The sequence below is a fragment of the Elephantulus edwardii genome, unplaced genomic scaffold (genome assembly GCF_000299155.1).
Source record: "Elephantulus edwardii isolate Elephantulus edwardi_28Jun2011 unplaced genomic scaffold, EleEdw1.0 scaffold00011, whole genome shotgun sequence".
NCBI classification, from domain to species: Eukaryota; Metazoa; Chordata; class Mammalia; order Macroscelidea; family Macroscelididae; genus Elephantulus; species Elephantulus edwardii.
In genome coordinates, this window is record NW_006399761.1 from 1532093 (window position 1) to 1548507 (window position 16415).

Genomic DNA, 16415 nt, shown 5'->3' on the forward strand with positions numbered 1-16415 from the left:
CTCTTTTCCAGCTCTCCACTGTTGTTACCTTATGGTCCTGTCCACCCCAACTCCTGACATCTTCCTGGGAGACTTTACGCCCATCCTGTAGACTTCCATGTTTCCTTGACCTGTCTCCATCTTCTTCAGCTGCCCACAACCGATCTCCAGCTCAGCAGCACCTCGTCAGCCTGAGTTTACAACTGTCCAGCTCTAGTCACATCTGTGAACACAGGCCCTCGTTCTGGGACCCTGTCACCTCTCTACATCATCCTGTTCTTTAATGTCGTCTGAACTTACACCTGTTTGACATGAGGTCACAGCTAACTCGTTCTTTTCTCCATTTGTTCAAAGTTGAGCGTTCTTAAACTTCTAAGGACTAGGAGGTTGTTGCTGTGTACAATCAAGTCAGAACAGACTCATGGACGACCTTCCAGCGAGTTTTCAGAGGCAGTAAATTGCACGCGAGTTGACTGCCCCTCATTCTCCTGCGGAGCAGCTGGTGGCTTCAAACCGCTTACGGTTGAGTTGGCGGGGCAATTCCTTCCTTCTTAGCCACCAGACTAAATAATGTTCTGGAAAGATCAGTAAGACACGATCCATAACCTCAAGGAATGTGGACTCTAGTAAAAAAGAAGTCAACTAGGAATTGATGGTATCTTTGACAAAGAAATAAGGTCCGTGACACAAACTAATACATGCTCAATAAACATATGTTAACTGAAGCATTCCCTTACATTGGGAAACAGCTGTAAACAACTCATAGCCTTCAACAGATGAAAGGCAACATTAACACAGAGGAGAGTCACTCATCACAAAAAAATCAAGAATTTGTGAAATATGGTGCAAAAATGCTAGTACGTATTTACAGAATAAGTAGCAATCTAAATTAAACCAATGATCCAAGTTAGGAGATGAAAGCAAATTATCTTAGTGAAAAAGAAACTTTGATATATGTTGTACAAATGTAAACTTTTGTCAATAATTATTTTAACTAATATTCCAAAATAAGGAATAAAGGCAGTATATATAATATCTAAGAGCACTTGCACTTGAGTTCAAGCTGGATGAATCTGAATAAATTATACTGAGTGACAGAAATCAGTCACAGAAAGCCAATTATGACATTTTGTTATTTTTGTTGGGTACTTTAGAGTTGGAACCAACCCATACTGACCCTCTCCCACAAGTGGGTTTCCAGAGGCAATTAATCACACAGGAGGAGATTATCCATCCTTCCCCCGTGGAGCAGCTGGTGGCCTCGAACACCTTCTGGATTGAAGCACAGCTTCTTTTCACTAGGCCACCAGATATAAGCCCGAGATTATAAACTCCTACGGAAAGGTACGCTGTTCGAATCCACCAGCTACTCTGAGGGAGATCATCTCTTCCCTTGGGATTTATCCCATCTGAAAATCCCACGGTGGGGTCAGCAGTGGGTCAGTTCTGACTCCATGGTACACAACAACAACAACAACAAGCAAAGGCTTACACAAAGTATCAATCTTGGAAGTTTAACAGGAATGAGAAGGGATTGAGGAGTGACCGTTAATAAATAGGTACTAGATGGTCATATCGCCCTGGTGTACAAGTTGCTGTCCCGCGGTCGCTTGTGGTTGCTGTGAGGCTGAACACTGTGACACAGATGTGTCAAATGCGTTAATGGTTGGCTACCCAATGCGGACAGAGAGTGGGGTGGAGCTCCCCGATTAAACAAGCGTGGAAGGAGGAGTGGCGTCCACTTCCATAATAGCTTGCCTCCGGAAACCCTATGAACCTGGAGAGAGGATGAAAGGCACCCAAGCGTCAAGGACTCTCCTTCATAGGGTCGCTATGAGTCACCTGCGACTCAACGGCACTTAACAACAACAACAAGATGGTTGGGAGGAGGGAGAGGCAAGTCACAATAAGGAACTGATTAGACATAGTCATTCAGTAATTACATTACTCAATGGAAATTCATTTTAGAACACGAAGCAGCCATGAGTTAGTATACGAAAAATGTAAACCTTCAATCAAATAAAAAATATATGTTGAAGACACAGATGTTGAAAAGCATGTGTTGTGGTTGTGGTTTGGTACATGCTATCGAGTTGGAACTGACTCTTCGCTGACCCTTTGCGGGTGCTCAGAGGCTGTAAGGACCTGGGAGGAGGCTGCCTATCCTTCCATCATAGAACCACTGGTGGAATCGAACCACCTGCCTTTGGGTTGGCAGTGAGTGCAGCCCCTGCAGGCCACCACAGCAGCATGTGAACAAGACATAGTTCATCTGAGCTGAAGGTGGTACTCAGAAAGAACATTCTAGATGAGATATTAGTGAGCTGAGTCTTAAAAACTGAGGACGTTTTCCGGGCAGTCAGTCCTAAAAAGAGACCTGTGAGCAGGGGAAACAGAGGCACAAAATCATGAGGACATATAAGAGAGCTTCAACATTTCCAGGACTAGGGTACAACCAGTTCATAAGCAACAGGAGATGAACATGGAACAATCAGGCCACAGCTGTATAACATGCAGCCCAGGACATGACCTTGGCATCGCACCCACTTTACCACGAGAAACGGGACAACCAGGAGAGTCTTGAGAAGGACAACGACATGCTCAGATTTACTCTGCAAACATTTCAGCAAGGTGGCAGTGTGAGGGTTAAACAGGAAGAAGGTAAAAACACAATTTCCAGAAGCCACACAAAGAAAGACCAGATCAAGGGCAGAGATGTAAATCAAAACCAAAATGAGATATCTTCTCACGCCAGCAACAGATAAATAGATAAATAGATAAAGTCTAACATAACAGGAAACAATAAATGTTGGAGAGGATGTGGAAAGATTGGAACTCTCATACACTGTTGGTGGGATTGTAAAAAGATGCAACCACTCTGGAAAGCAGATTTTAACACTATCAGGAGAATACATATGTCGTTGGGGAATTCTTCTTCATAGAGTCCTGAATAATTTGCTTGAGTAGGTGTGGAGAGAAGATATAGCCCTGACACACCACTCTCCTAATCTTAAACCTTGTAGCAGTCCCTTGCTCTGTTCTCACAGTAGTCTCTTGACCCAGGTATAGCTTTTGCACAAGCACAATTCACTGTTCTTGGATTCCCATTCCTCTCAAGTTAGCCATAACGTGCTGTGATCCACACAGTCAAATGCCTTCACATTGTCAACAAAGCACAAACAGACATTCTTCTGGTAGGCTTTGCTTTCAGCCAGGGTCCATCTGACATCAGTATTGATATCCCTGGTGCCGTTCAATGGGACATCGCTCAACAGGACAATACTCGTGACAATAAGAAATCAAGAACAGGCTATCCATCGCCATGACCTATGTCCCCCCCAAGTGAAGTCTGGCTCTGTTATGCCACATTGCCCTTGATGTGTATCTGCATCACACAGATTTTTTTTTTATTTCCCAAAATAAAAAATTATTCAGCACCTTGAGAGCATGCACCCTCTCCACCCATTCCTAGCTACATTGCTGCCTGTTTAAGTGGGCTTGGGCCTCCACCACTCACACTCCTTTCCTGAGGACCCACGTGCTGAGATACGTGAAGATGTGGGGTCAGGAGAGCCCCCACGGAGGAGTCCAGCCCCCGGCCCATCACTCACTTGACTTCGTTTGTAGAAGCTCCTGTGAAGCAAGGCGTATGCTGAGGCTGTCCTGGTCCTCCTGCACCATGACCATGAGCGTTTTGGTGTTCTCCAAGTCGTCTTTCAGTGACTGGATCTTGTCGTTGACCCCTTGCAAACTAATGTTCAGAGACTGGCTCTGAATCTTTAAAAGGTTGATGCTGGCGCTTGCCAATTCTACCCTTAACATCTGAATGTTAGCGCTGGCATCTTGTAGCTCCCTAGATAGTGTGGAGAGCGGATGGTTGGTGTTTTCTGAAATACTTTTTAGGAAATTCTGGGTCTGAGAATTCAGAGAATTTGCTGTTTTCAGATCGTCCTTGAGCCTCTTAGACTCGGCGGTGGACTCCTCCAATAATTTCCTTAGCATCTGGGTCTGGACACTCGTGGTCATGGAGTTCCTCCGCTTCCTAGTCACCTCCTGGTTGTCAGCGCTGGCACCTTGCGGCTGCCGGTGGAGCATCCGGATCTGGGAACTGTCGTAAGGTACGCTGCTCTTCAATGTCTCGATCTCCTCATCCCAGGAGCCAGAGCTTTCCACGTGGCCTTTCAACAGGTGGGAAGACTCCGGGATCTCAGTCTCTCTACCAGAATGGTTGGGACCTGGAGGTGAGGAAGTAGACCAGTCCATCAGAGAGGCTCCTTACACAGACAAGTGTTCCACCTGCCAATCAGAATAGTCTCAAATTTGTAGTTTTACTGCGAATTCTGCAAACATGTCTATTGTTGTTGTTGTTGTTATGTGCCGCCGAGTCGCTTGCGACTCATAGCGACCCTATGTACAACAGCCCTAAAGTCCGGTCTGTCCTGTGCCAATCGCACTGTCTCTGACACTCTCATCCCAATATCCCAGTCACTGAATCAATCCACCTCAAAGAGGGCCTTCCCCTCCTGTGCTGTCCCTGCACCCTCCCAAGCATGATGTCCCTCTCTAAGGACCGGTCTCTCCTCACAACATGTCCAAAGTATGTTAGACGGAGCCTCAGAATCCTTGCCTCCAAGGAGCCACCCGGTTTAACCCTTTCCAGGACAAATCTGTTTGTTTTCCTAGCAGTCCATGGTATTCTCAATACTCTTCTCCAGCACCACAGCTCAAAGGCATCAATTCTCCTTCTATCCTCTATAGGTACACTTTAAATTCTTTTCAAACCAAATTCAACACAGCAAAACTTAGGGAAAGGGTGAAAATACGTATAAGCACTTGGGGCTTAAGGTACATCAACTAGTTTTATTCTCTTTCATGCCTGTATAAAATGATTTCTTTCCAGAAACCCTGTCAGCCTCCATAATTATGATAAAAGTACTAGGGGTAATACCAAAAGTAGACACCAGTGAGTATCTGACAAAAAGGTTTCTGAAAAGTAAACACTCACATAAAATCTAATGTTTTTGTGGAATAGGGCTGTTAGGTTGTTTTTGGTGTGTGTGGGGGGGGTTTGCGTGGGTTTTTTTTTCAGGTGCATCTTAATCTTTTTTTAAATTTTTAATTTTTTTTTTATTTTTGAAAAATTTATTCTTAATTTCAATGAAAATTTACTGAGACTTTGGATTTCTATTCATTCATTGTTGCACTTTTCTCCCCTCCCAACCCTCCACTCTAGTACAATACCTTCTTGGAAATTTAAAAGAAAAATTCTTTCATTGTTTAAAAAACCCTCCCCAGGTCCACTCCACTATGCAGCCTTTGCTCTAGACTCCTGTGTGGGAAGAATGATGAATGTATCCGTTATCTCGACCGTGGTGGTCATTTTACAGTGTATATATTATCTCGACTGTGGTGGTCATTTTACAGGGTATGCATACGTCAAAACTGATCAAACTGTACCCTTTAAGGGTGTGTAATTGATCATGTGGTAATCATATCTCCACAGAACTGTTCCTAAAAATAATAATCATTTGGGTGAGGAGACTAGAACCTATTCAGGGGCTAAGAATGGTGGTAAAGAGTCTCCTTCTGGGGTCCAAACGTCTCAGTGCCCCAGGTCCCTCCCAGCCCCAGCCCCACGTGGCTAGTCATCATCACGGGCCTCAGACAGCAGCCTCATGGTGTTGAACCATGGTTTGAAGTTCTTTTGCTCTTGGCATTGGTCTTGGGTACTGCCGAGCTAAAACATTCATTTTTTATCAATACGCTTAGTCCTGGGGATGCCAGGCTGCCCCATGCCCCGTCAGAGTTCCAGAAAGAGGGCGTTGGCACTAACAGGTTTTTATAATCTTCTCTCCTGCAGCCTCTGTTCTGGAAAAATCCCCCTTGGACAGTGACCTCTGTTCTGTCCCAGGAAACGGCTCAGGGCTAGAAGTGGAGTGACATTCTGGCATTTGTGTAGAAGGAAGGAGGGACGTTGATGGGGTTTGGGTCCCCTAGGAGCTTACCCGCAAAGACTGCCAGAGAGGAAAAGGCCAAGGTCATGGTCCACAACACCCAGGCGACCATAGTAAGTCTTGATGTCTTGAAGGCTTCAGAAGTCACTGCCCTGGAATTCATGCCTGCAGGTGACAAGACACCATGACATGTCCCTAGAGGGCACTTATGGGAAAGAATCAGAGTTACCTGGAAGTGCGCATGAATTAACTCAGGGGACAGACTGTCACTAGAGGAAGCCAAGAGGCATAGACCAGACAAGCTCTCAGGTATCAGAGGATGGTCTGGTGGTGCAGAAAGGGCAGATCCTGGCCCAGGAAGGAGAACAAGGTAGGTGTGGAATGAGGAAGGAGATGGGGAGAAAAGAATAACAGAAACCTTGACTCCGGTCCTGCCCAGAGTAAGAGGCAGAGTATATTCTAAGGCTGCTGTTTCCCCACCCACTGACCTGGGATGTCTGGAATGGCAGGGGGGTGGAGTGCTTTTCTATCAAAAGGTCAGTCCTGGGGCTTCCCTCTATCCAGGCAGGTGTCCACTGTGGGTTTTGCCAGAGGTTTTGGAAATGTATCCAGAGACATCTCAACAGGAGAGAGCTCTGAGCCTGGTTGCCAAACTCAGGCTGTTGTTTTTCAGTACCGTTGGGTTGGAACCGTCCCGTAGCGGACCCTCCAGAGGGTTTGCAGAGACAGTGTATCACGTGGGAGGAGAGTGCTCATCTTTGGACCGAGGAGCAGCTGGTGGATTCGAACTGTGAGCCCACAGGTTGACAGCACAGCTCCTAACCACTAGGGCCCCAGAGCTTCCTGCCAAGTTCATGGACAGTGCTAGAATTCAACAGCAGCTCCATCGGAACTCAAAGTTCATCCCTTTCTCTTGCCAGCCCGCCATGCTCGAACTAAAGAACAACCACCTCACTGTTGTTGAGTGGAAAGCAACCCATAGCTGACCCTCCAGTGGGGTTTTGAGGGGCTGCAAAGAGCACAGGTGGAGGGAGACCACCCATCTTTCTGCCCTGCAGCTTCTTCCCTAGGAGATTTGAACGACAAGAGAGGCTTTGTCTTTGGGTCTCTATTGGCTGTGCCAACAAAGGAGACAGAAATCTGTGCAGGAAGATTTGCTGCAGGGACTGAGGGTTCCCGTCCTCTGTCTTTGCGTCTGAGCTCTGGAGGCCAGGAGTGCTATGAACAGAACCCGAGCCTCCCCAGAAGGGCTGAGAGGACAGGAGAGCTGGGCACAGGCCACACAGTGCCGTACTCACCTGTGGAACGCAGAACAACACCCTTGATCGTCTGTGCAGGAATAGACCTTGTCAACTATTGTCTCTTCTTTCTGTTAGGTCTGTAAATTGCCGCCCAAAAAACCACCAACTCAGGTATGCAATCAGCAAGAGTGCTTAATTCTGCAGAACAAACTCCAGCATGCAAAGGTCTACCATTCACTAGAAAATGGTGACCCGGGTGAAGGCACGCAGGCCTTTTTATAGGTTGACATGAGGCTGTTTGACCAGGGTGAGGTAACCGGGAATATGAGTGGTGGATGAGGTGAACCATTACATGGGTCGGTTTGTGATTGGCTTGTTCCTAGGCTTCCACAGGCCACATCCTCCTGTCACGTAGCTCACATACTCATGTCACGTACTCACCTTCTTGGGTCACATACACACACTCTTGTGATATGTACATCAATCTTCAAGATCAGTTACTCAAGCAATTCTAATCTTTAGAAGTCACAGACAGCTAACCTTGAGATAAGACCCTCCTGTACTTCTTTGGTTAACTTGTGGTTGCTTTCTTTCCTGATTGGCTGCCTCTTGGGAGAAGAATTTTTTATGGCCTATTCCTGGAATTGGATCCCCAGTCAACACTCTTGGCACCGGCTGCCAGGAAATGAAAAGACGTATTGCGATGGGAAAGTCTGTGGTTAGAGACCTCTCTAAAGTGCTGAAGTGCAAGAATGTCAGTCTGGAGACTAAGGTGCGCCTGATACAGGCCGTGGTCTTTGCAATCACTTGCTATGCATCAGAGAGCAGGACAATGACTAGGGATGATAGAAGGGGAATTGATGCCTTTGAGCTGTGGTGTTGGAGAAGAGCATTAAATATAACATGGACTGCTAGGAAAACACACAGGTTTATCCTGGAGAGGGTGAAGCCAGGCTGCTCCTTGGAGGCAAGGATTCTGATGCTCCATCTGACATACTTTGGACATGTTGCAAGGAGGGACCAGTCCTTGGAGAGAGACGTCATGCTTGGGAGGGTGGAGGGACAGCACAGGCAAGGAAGACCCTCAATGAGATAGACTGATTCAGTGACTGGGGTAATAATGCGGGCAGGTGTGGCGGAGATGGCGGGATTAGCACAGGATAGGGCAGAGTTCAGGGCTTTTGGACATAGGGTCGCTGTGAGTTGCAGGCGAATCAACGGCACATAACAACAACAACATTCCTGGAACTGATGACTGGGTTAGGCCCAGGTCAGGCTTAAGATGAAGCCTAAGCACAAAATTGAGTCTGTACAGTCTTCTCATTCCCCCCTTGGGTTTTGTACCATGTGCTGAATCATGGGCCCAAATGGGTGTCTGAACCCTGGGTGATAGGGGTGAGCTGTTCATATTGGGACTGTAAGACCATAAGTTGGGTTGTGGAGATGCGCTCTCACGCAAACTTGACAATGCATTCACTGTGCAGGGTCCATCGTGAGACAGCATTAAGGGTCCTATGAGTGCTGACACCAGTGTAGTCATCCAGGGAGACCAAGAAAATAATGACTCACACCAATTCTGATTTTGCTGTCTAATTTTAGCTCTTTCTTCTAGCCTTTTACGAACTATGGCTAGACTGTCTCTGATAATACCTGAGTTATTGGCATAAAATCAACATTGCTCTCTTAGGGCCTGGCAAAGCCCCCCTTGCTGCAGGAAGAGTAAGTCTAATTCTTTTCTATTCTGAAGTACTATTTCAGCTAGCGAGTTTCATGACTGCTCTAAGTGATGAATGGATTTTTCTAATTGAGCAAGGTCTGAATCTATAAGATTGCTTAAGACTTGAAGCGTCTGGTCTCTTATTAAAGCAGCCATACCAGTGCTGATTTTGCAGCAATGCCAGGTCCAACTAACACTGTAAGGAGGACTGCAGAGGCCCCGAAATCTCATTTTCCTCTGCGGTGATCTAAAGCTGTCTCCATACAGGAGCTGAAAGGGAGGTAATAAACTTGAGGAAATCGGGTAACTAAAACACACATTCTGGAATTTTGGAGAATTTGTCGATCGACGCAGGGGGTTAGAACCATGGTGCACGCAAAGCAAGTCCCATTAGGGGGTACTGTGGGAAACCTTTAATAAAGACACATCGAAAGCTTCATACAGCACAGGAAAATTATTAAGTAAAAGAGATAAGGAAATAGCCAGACGTTCGGACAAAAGGAAGTGTTTGCTGTTCTCAGTACAAAAACAGGTTTGACCATTCCTTGGACCCTAAGGCTAAATGAGGGTGTGAAAAACAAAATGTATTGTCTGCCTTGTGGTTGGGTTGTTTTTCTCTTCCCTGTAAAAGGAAGATAAAAAGACAGAAGAGAATAAAATCGGGGCTGCAGTATTCACTGTATGCCCTCCCGACTCTTTCTCTTGTCTCTGTCATTTTTCTTAATCCTCGCTCCCCCCTTTAGGGACTGTTCAACCGGTGATGGCAGGCTCCGTCAGGGTACAAGGTAAGAATTGCTGGCATTTGGTATAGTGATATGATTGCAGAGATGGTTGAGGTGGGGGAAGCTACTTAATATTCCCCTTTCCCTATTACACGTAGTCCTTTTGCGGTTATGGCTTGAAGGGTAATGACCGGAGACTTCCCCCAGGAGCACCCTGGAGGGCTTCGGGAAAGACTTAATAGATCTCCTGTAGTAGCCCAGCCGGTATAGTATGGGGGGGGTCTGGGGTCTAGGCAGAGCCAACAGTCTTCTTTAGTAAGGTTAGTGGTAGAATGGATGAAATTAAAAGTGTAGTTAAGTATTTTGAACAAAATGGATGTGTCAGAGACGCCAGGAGGAGGAGTGACAATTGGGGGCAGAACTGTTTATAAGGAGAGGGATGCCTGAGACTGAGGTTGATGTTGTAGTTCTGAGGGCAGGTACCGCTGGCGCAGCTGGGCCTATGGCTACAGGGTGAGGCCTGGCTGGAACAACTTGTCCCTGGATTTTAAAAAAGAACCTTTATCATACCTGCACATGTATAACCTTAGGCCCCAGATCTTTCCAGCTTTCCAACCTATGCCTGCTTGTCCTTTTTTGTTAATGAGATAAAGATGGGGTTCCTTTTCCCTGATGATGTCTGGTTTTGTGGTTCTGCTATTTTGAATAAAATCTTGGTTACTGTGCACCCAAGGAGCGCACATGGGCTTCTTCCTTGAGTGCCTTCTCCCGCCCAGGTTCCCCTTTGGCAGTAGTTACAGTCAAAATTGCTCCTGTAGCAGCGAGAAAGGGCTTAAACCATGAAGCTGGCTCCTCTACCAGGACCTGCCAGGTAATCATATGCGTGATCTGCTCTGGACGGCCTGGTTTTTTAAAAATAATATCCTTGACTCTGTGGATGGTGGGCAGGTGGAAAGTGCCTCCCTTCAGGCTACCGACGTTGAAGATGGGCCACTCATTCCCGCAAAAATTTTCTTTTTCATGTGTAGCTCTTGACCAGCTGCCACATTGTGAACTTCTCTGAAATAATCTAAAATGAGACCTAGAGGTGTTGACTTGGTCTGACCTAAGAACGAAGACAAACAGACTCACACAAAGTAAAACAAAAGGCACAAAACGTACTGGTATGGCCCGTGAAAAAGAAACAGAAGACGAAACGACGGCCTGTCCCGCAAGTGGGCTCCGTTAGGCAGGAGCGACCTGGCACGTTCCTCCAACCAGAAATCTACCAGGAGGACTGAGTCCCCTCCAGAGAGGCACAAGATGTCTCTCTTCTCCCTTGGTGTGGGGTCCACTAGCGCATCCGCCTGGACCTCTTGGGCCCCAGATTGTTTCAAATCGTCAGGTACTAAAACAGAGACACCAAGATGCACAGACATGGAGCGCTCACTTACCGGCCGGGGATCGGGGCACTCAACACATTGAAGATCTTTTGGGGGCTATCCCAGACGACTCCCAATTGTTAGGTCCATAAAGCACCACTCAAAAGATTATCAACTCACTTATGCAATCAGCAAGAGTGCTTAATTCTGCAGAAGAAACTCTAGCATGCAGGAGGCCACCATTCACTAGAAAATGGCAGCCCCAGATGAAGGCACGCAGGCATTTTTATAGGTTGAAATGAGGTTGTTTGACCAGGGTGAGGTAACCTGGAACGTGATTGGGGGATGAGCGGAACGGTTATGTGGGTCGGTTTGTGATTAGTTTGTGCCTAGACAGCCACAGGCCACATTCTTATGTCACGTAGCTCACATCCTCATGTCACGTACTCACCTTCTTGTGTCACATCCACACATTCTTGTGTTACATACACTAACCTTCAAGATCAGTTACTCAAGCAATTCTAAACTCTACAAATCACAGATGGCTAACTTCAAGATAAGACCCTCCTGTCCTTCTGTGGTTATCTTGTGGCGTCTTTCTCTCCTGATTAGCTGCCTCTTGGGTGAAGAATTTTTTTTATGGTCTGTTCCTGGAATTGATGACTTTTAGGGGTTAGGCCCAGGTCAGGCTAAGCACAGAATGGAGTCTGTAGAGTCTTCTCACTTTCTTCATCTTTTGGCACTGCTCCCCGGGGTCCACAGCAATGGGCAGTGAGGCTGAAATGCCTCCAGCCTGAAATGCTATAGACATAGGCCCTGACCATCCAGGCAGCACGGACTCCCCCTCCCTCAGCTGACTCCACATCCTCAGTGGCCCCTCCTCTCCAAGCTCCAAGGTGCCAATCTACCCCAAGCCCCTACCTCTTCCCCTTCCACTAACATGTGTCCCTTCTCCTCCTTCTCTTCCCCCACAGGCCCATCACCCATCACCTTCACCTTCAGTACACCCAACACAGCTCCTCTGATGGTTCAGACTGTATCAAATGAATCAAAGGGCACTTCAGGAAAGGCCAACTTGATCCAAGATCTTGCCTTGAGCTGTGGAGATCTGTGTCCCACAATTCTCAGGGGCAAACTCAAAACCAACTTCTGGGCCATAACAAAGCAGGCTATCCAAGCTATCAATATTATTTAGGAACAGCCAACACACACTGTGACTAGTTCTCAGAGTCTACTTTCTGTACTTGTATCAGCAGAAGTAGTGTATCATGAAGAGCAATGGACATAATATTCAACCTCAGACAACGACTGAGCTGATCCAAGCTGGCCCTATCTCCCTGTCTCACTTTGCAAGCAGCTGTTTATCCAGTCCTGGCTCAAATCAAGTTGTAAGCAATCACGCAAGCATTCACATTTGTGATGTTTTCATACTTTCTTTTGGAAAATTTATTACCTAAGTTCTGCTTACATGATCTGCCTGAGAATTTCTTTTTCAAATATGTCTCTGTTGCTAAAGAACATTCAAGAAGAAAAGCTCAAGGACTAATAGTAATAACAGTGAAACAATGGTTCATGCTTTAGAAGTTGGTTTATTCAGGTGCGATGTTACCTCTGTACAAGGCCGGGAATTGGTCATTAAGGAAATGCCATTTTCTAGCGTTATGATTTTTGTTTGTTACATGTACCGTAGAGTCAGAACCAATCCAGAGCAGACCCTCCAGCAGGTTATCAGAGGCAGTTAATCACGCGCGAGGAGCTTGCCCATTCTTCTCCCAGAAAAAAAAAAAAACAACTTCTGCCCAAGGTGCTCCTTTCCAGGGGTAGGGAGGGTCAAGAATGAACTAGGACATAAGTGAGTGAAGTGTCCATATGACAATGCCAGCAGCACCCCGGTGTGATGGCCCATTCCTACAACATGAGTAACCAAGTGGAGGGACAAAACCGTGTTCCCACCAGAAGGTCTAGTATTCCTTCCCAAGACATGATCAGGCTAGACCTATGAAATGATGGCCTAGCAGGTAAGGGGCAACGCCCAGAAAGGAAGCATCCAAGGTCGGATAAGGCCACTTGTTCCACAGCATCTCTGTAGACACCTGCATTAGATATTTGAGGTCAGGAGTCATCAGGCTTCTCTGCGGAGACTCATTCTCCAAGTCCTCTTTCAGGCTTTCTTTATGTCAGGGGGTCTGGTTGTTGCTTTGTGTGGTGAAGTCTGAAGTGAGCTGTAGCTGATCCTACTAATCCTACAGCAGGTTTTCAGAGGCTGGGAACTGTACAGGGGGAGACTGCCCATCTTTCACCTGCAAAGCACCTGGTGGAGTTGAACCTTTGGGTTCACAGCACCCATGTCAGAATGGCTTGAAAATCCTTAGTTCCTGGAGCAACAGTCTCACAGCTGGCTAATCGATTAGGTTAAAAGTCTTTACATAGGCAATGTTTGCTCTCATCCTAAACTTGGGCAATGATGTTTCACAGTCACCTCAAAGGACCTTGCATAAGTAACGCTTCCTATCACCTTAAACTTATAAACCATGTGAGCTCCTGCAGCAAGTAATTCAAATCCTCCTCACTTTCAGCAAGCAAGGCTGTGTCATCTGCATAATGAAGGCTGTTGATGAGTCTTCCTGTAATCCTGATTCCACATTCCTCTTCACAGAGTCCAGCTTCTCAAATGATTTGTTCAGGGTGCAGACTGAACAGATAAGGTGAAAGGTTGCAGCCTTGAAGCACATTTTTCTTCATTTTAAACCATGCAGTTTAAACTTTGCTCTATTCAGACAACTGCTTCTTGATCTAGGCATACGTTTCATGTTCCAGGATTCCCATTCTTCTCAGTGTAAGCCACGATTTGTTATGATCCACAATGTCATGTGCCTTTGCACAGTCACAAAGCACAAATACACATTTTCCTGATATCAGCAATGATATCTCTTCTGCCACAGCTCCTTGTAAATCCAGTTTGAATGTTCAGAAGCTCTCTATGTATCATTCTAATCACTTTTTCATGAACTTCAGCGGTTCTTTGTTTGCATGTGATATTGTTAGATAATTTTTACACACTGTTGGATCACCTTTCTTGAGAATGGGAACAAATAATAGGGATCTGGTCAGTTGGCCAGACAACTGTCCTCCAAATATCCTGGCAAAGATTGGTATGCACATCCAGAGCTGCATCTGTCATTGAAACACATTGAATTACGGGGTCTTATTATTTTTTTTCCCAGTGCTATTGGAATTGCAGCATAGTTTCTTAACACTAGGTCGCCAGAGCTCCCTATTTTTTGCCAATGCCTTTAATGCAACTTGAACTTCTTAATTACCACTGGCTCGATCATATGTTTCAGTGTTGGCTGATTCTTTTTGGTTCAGCGATTCTGTGTATTCCTTTCATCTTTATTTCATGTTTTCCAGATCATTCAAAATTTTGCCCATAACATCTCTAAGTATCCGCAACTTGAGGCTTGAATTTGTTTTCCCACTTTTCCAGCTCGAGAAACGCTGAGCAAGTTCTTCTCCTTTTGTTCTCCAGTTCTAGGTCTCTGCATATTATCATATTAGCTTGCTTTGTCTTCGTGGACTGCCCTTTGAAATCTTCTGTTCAGCCCTTTTATTTCAGCATCTCTTCCTTTTCTTTTAGCTTCTCATGTACAAAACCCAATCCTCTGACTTCCTTCTGCCAGGCCTTGCTCAAGGCTTACGGGCTTCTAGCAAGAAGCAGTGAGTGACAATGGAAGAAAGTATTTTAACATCTGCCTGCTCAATCTTCTTCAGGTACAACACCCAGCATCTGCTCTAGGATTGCAGTATTTAACAAATGGAATGTTGTTGTTGTTGTTGTGTACCACAGAGTTGGTCTTAAATCAACCCATAGTTGATCCTCTGGCGGGTTTTCAGAGGCAGTTAATCACACAGGAGGAGTTTTCCCGTCTTTATCCCACAGAGCAGCTGGTGGCCTCAAACTGCCTTCAGGATTGCGACACAGCTTCTTTGCCACTTGACCACGAGAGACACAAATTAGAATCAAACAATTTCTTATGATTGTTGAAAGAACAAGCTATGAATTCTAAGGTGGGAGACACTAGTGTAAAGTTTTTGTGAATTCAAGATTTCCTATTGTTCACAGAAATACTGCAATATGGTCTTTCCTCCCCGCCTGCCACTTCTTCTGGTCATGCTTTCTCTGGAAGGTGTCTCTGCACCTTTTAGAGGGAGGCATGGGCTTTTATACTTGGGCTTGGTTGCCAGAGCTTTTAACACTTAAGGGTCACTTAACAATTTTTTAACATGTCCTGCTAAGCTTATTTGGTTTTTGTTTGTTTGGGTGTTTTTACAAGATATCCTCAAGGCAGTTTTTTACAATCTGACCCTTTTCTGAAAAGTTCCTGAGGGTCTCGAGGGGAGGTATTGCCTCTCAGCTACTAGAACAGGTTGCTTTGCACAAATGGAGGCGCAGATGACCAGCAGCAACACAGGCAAACCCAGCGGAGGAGCTTTATCCTGGAGCAAGGCTGATGAGAATAACCTTGCTCTCTAGGAGAAAAGGAAGAAAAACTGGGGGCTGCAGAGCACCTGCCTTTCAATGTATTTAGGATTTCTAACTGCTTTTTCACATGTCTTAGCAGATCAGCCGTGCTCTAGTGATGTCTGAGATGCAAGTGTAACTTACATCTGCTTGATACTCTTATCTATTTGCGAGGCAGTCCCAACCCCATTACTTTCTTTACCTGCAAAACCCCTTTCTGCTGTAGCTCAGGGTTTATTTATTAGAGTTCCACTTTATTTCATAACTTCTGTGAAGTCAAGAATGGGGAGCTCTGATGGCTTGGTAGTAAGGAATTGCGCTGTCAACACCAAGGTACATAGTTCAAATCCACCAGATGCTCTGTCGGAGAAAGATGGGCAATCTCCTCCTGTACCATTTACAGCCTCTGAAAACCCACTGAGAGGCTCAGCTATGGGTCGGTTCTGATTCTACAATGCACAACAGCAACAATATGGAGTCAAGAATAGAAGCAAAGACAGTGCTAGATAATCACACCTGTGGAAAACCACACTTGGCTCATGTAACTTTACCTATTCTGCCCACGGAGGGTAGAGGGGTGGCACTATATCTCAGAACGTAACAGCACATGTGCACACTCACAAACGGAAAGTATCAAAAGCATCCACCTGTAAGCCTTCAGTGAGAGAGCTGACACAGTGACTGCAGCAATGGGCTTCAGAAGAGGGCGACCAGGACAGTGGCGCAGGGTAGGGAGAGGCAAGGCTCTGTTCTTAAGAGTCCCTATAAGCTGCAGTCAACGCGAAGGCACCGAACAACAAATGACAATCCTGAACTTTCTACTTACTATTGTTGTTGTTATGTGCCGTCGAGTCGTTTCCGACTCATAGCGACCCTATGCACAACAGCCCTAAACCCTGCTCTATCCTGCGCCAACCGC

The 16415-nt window shown here is 45.9% G+C and overlaps 1 protein-coding gene across 1 annotated transcript in view; it reads right to left on the reverse strand.

Annotated features, from left to right (window-relative positions):
• The window catches only part of CLEC4F (C-type lectin domain family 4, member F), a 27161-nt gene extending 21140 nt beyond the window's left edge, over positions 1-6021 (reverse strand). The window contains exons 1-2 of the mRNA XM_006881002.1: positions 5985-6021; positions 3814-4214 (exon numbers count right to left, since the gene is read on the reverse strand). Of these exons, the coding sequence (XP_006881064.1) occupies positions 3814-4214; positions 5985-6021 (438 nt within the window). The remainder of the gene's footprint in view (positions 1-3813; positions 4215-5984) is intronic.
• Positions 6022-16415: the final 10394 nt, after the last annotated feature.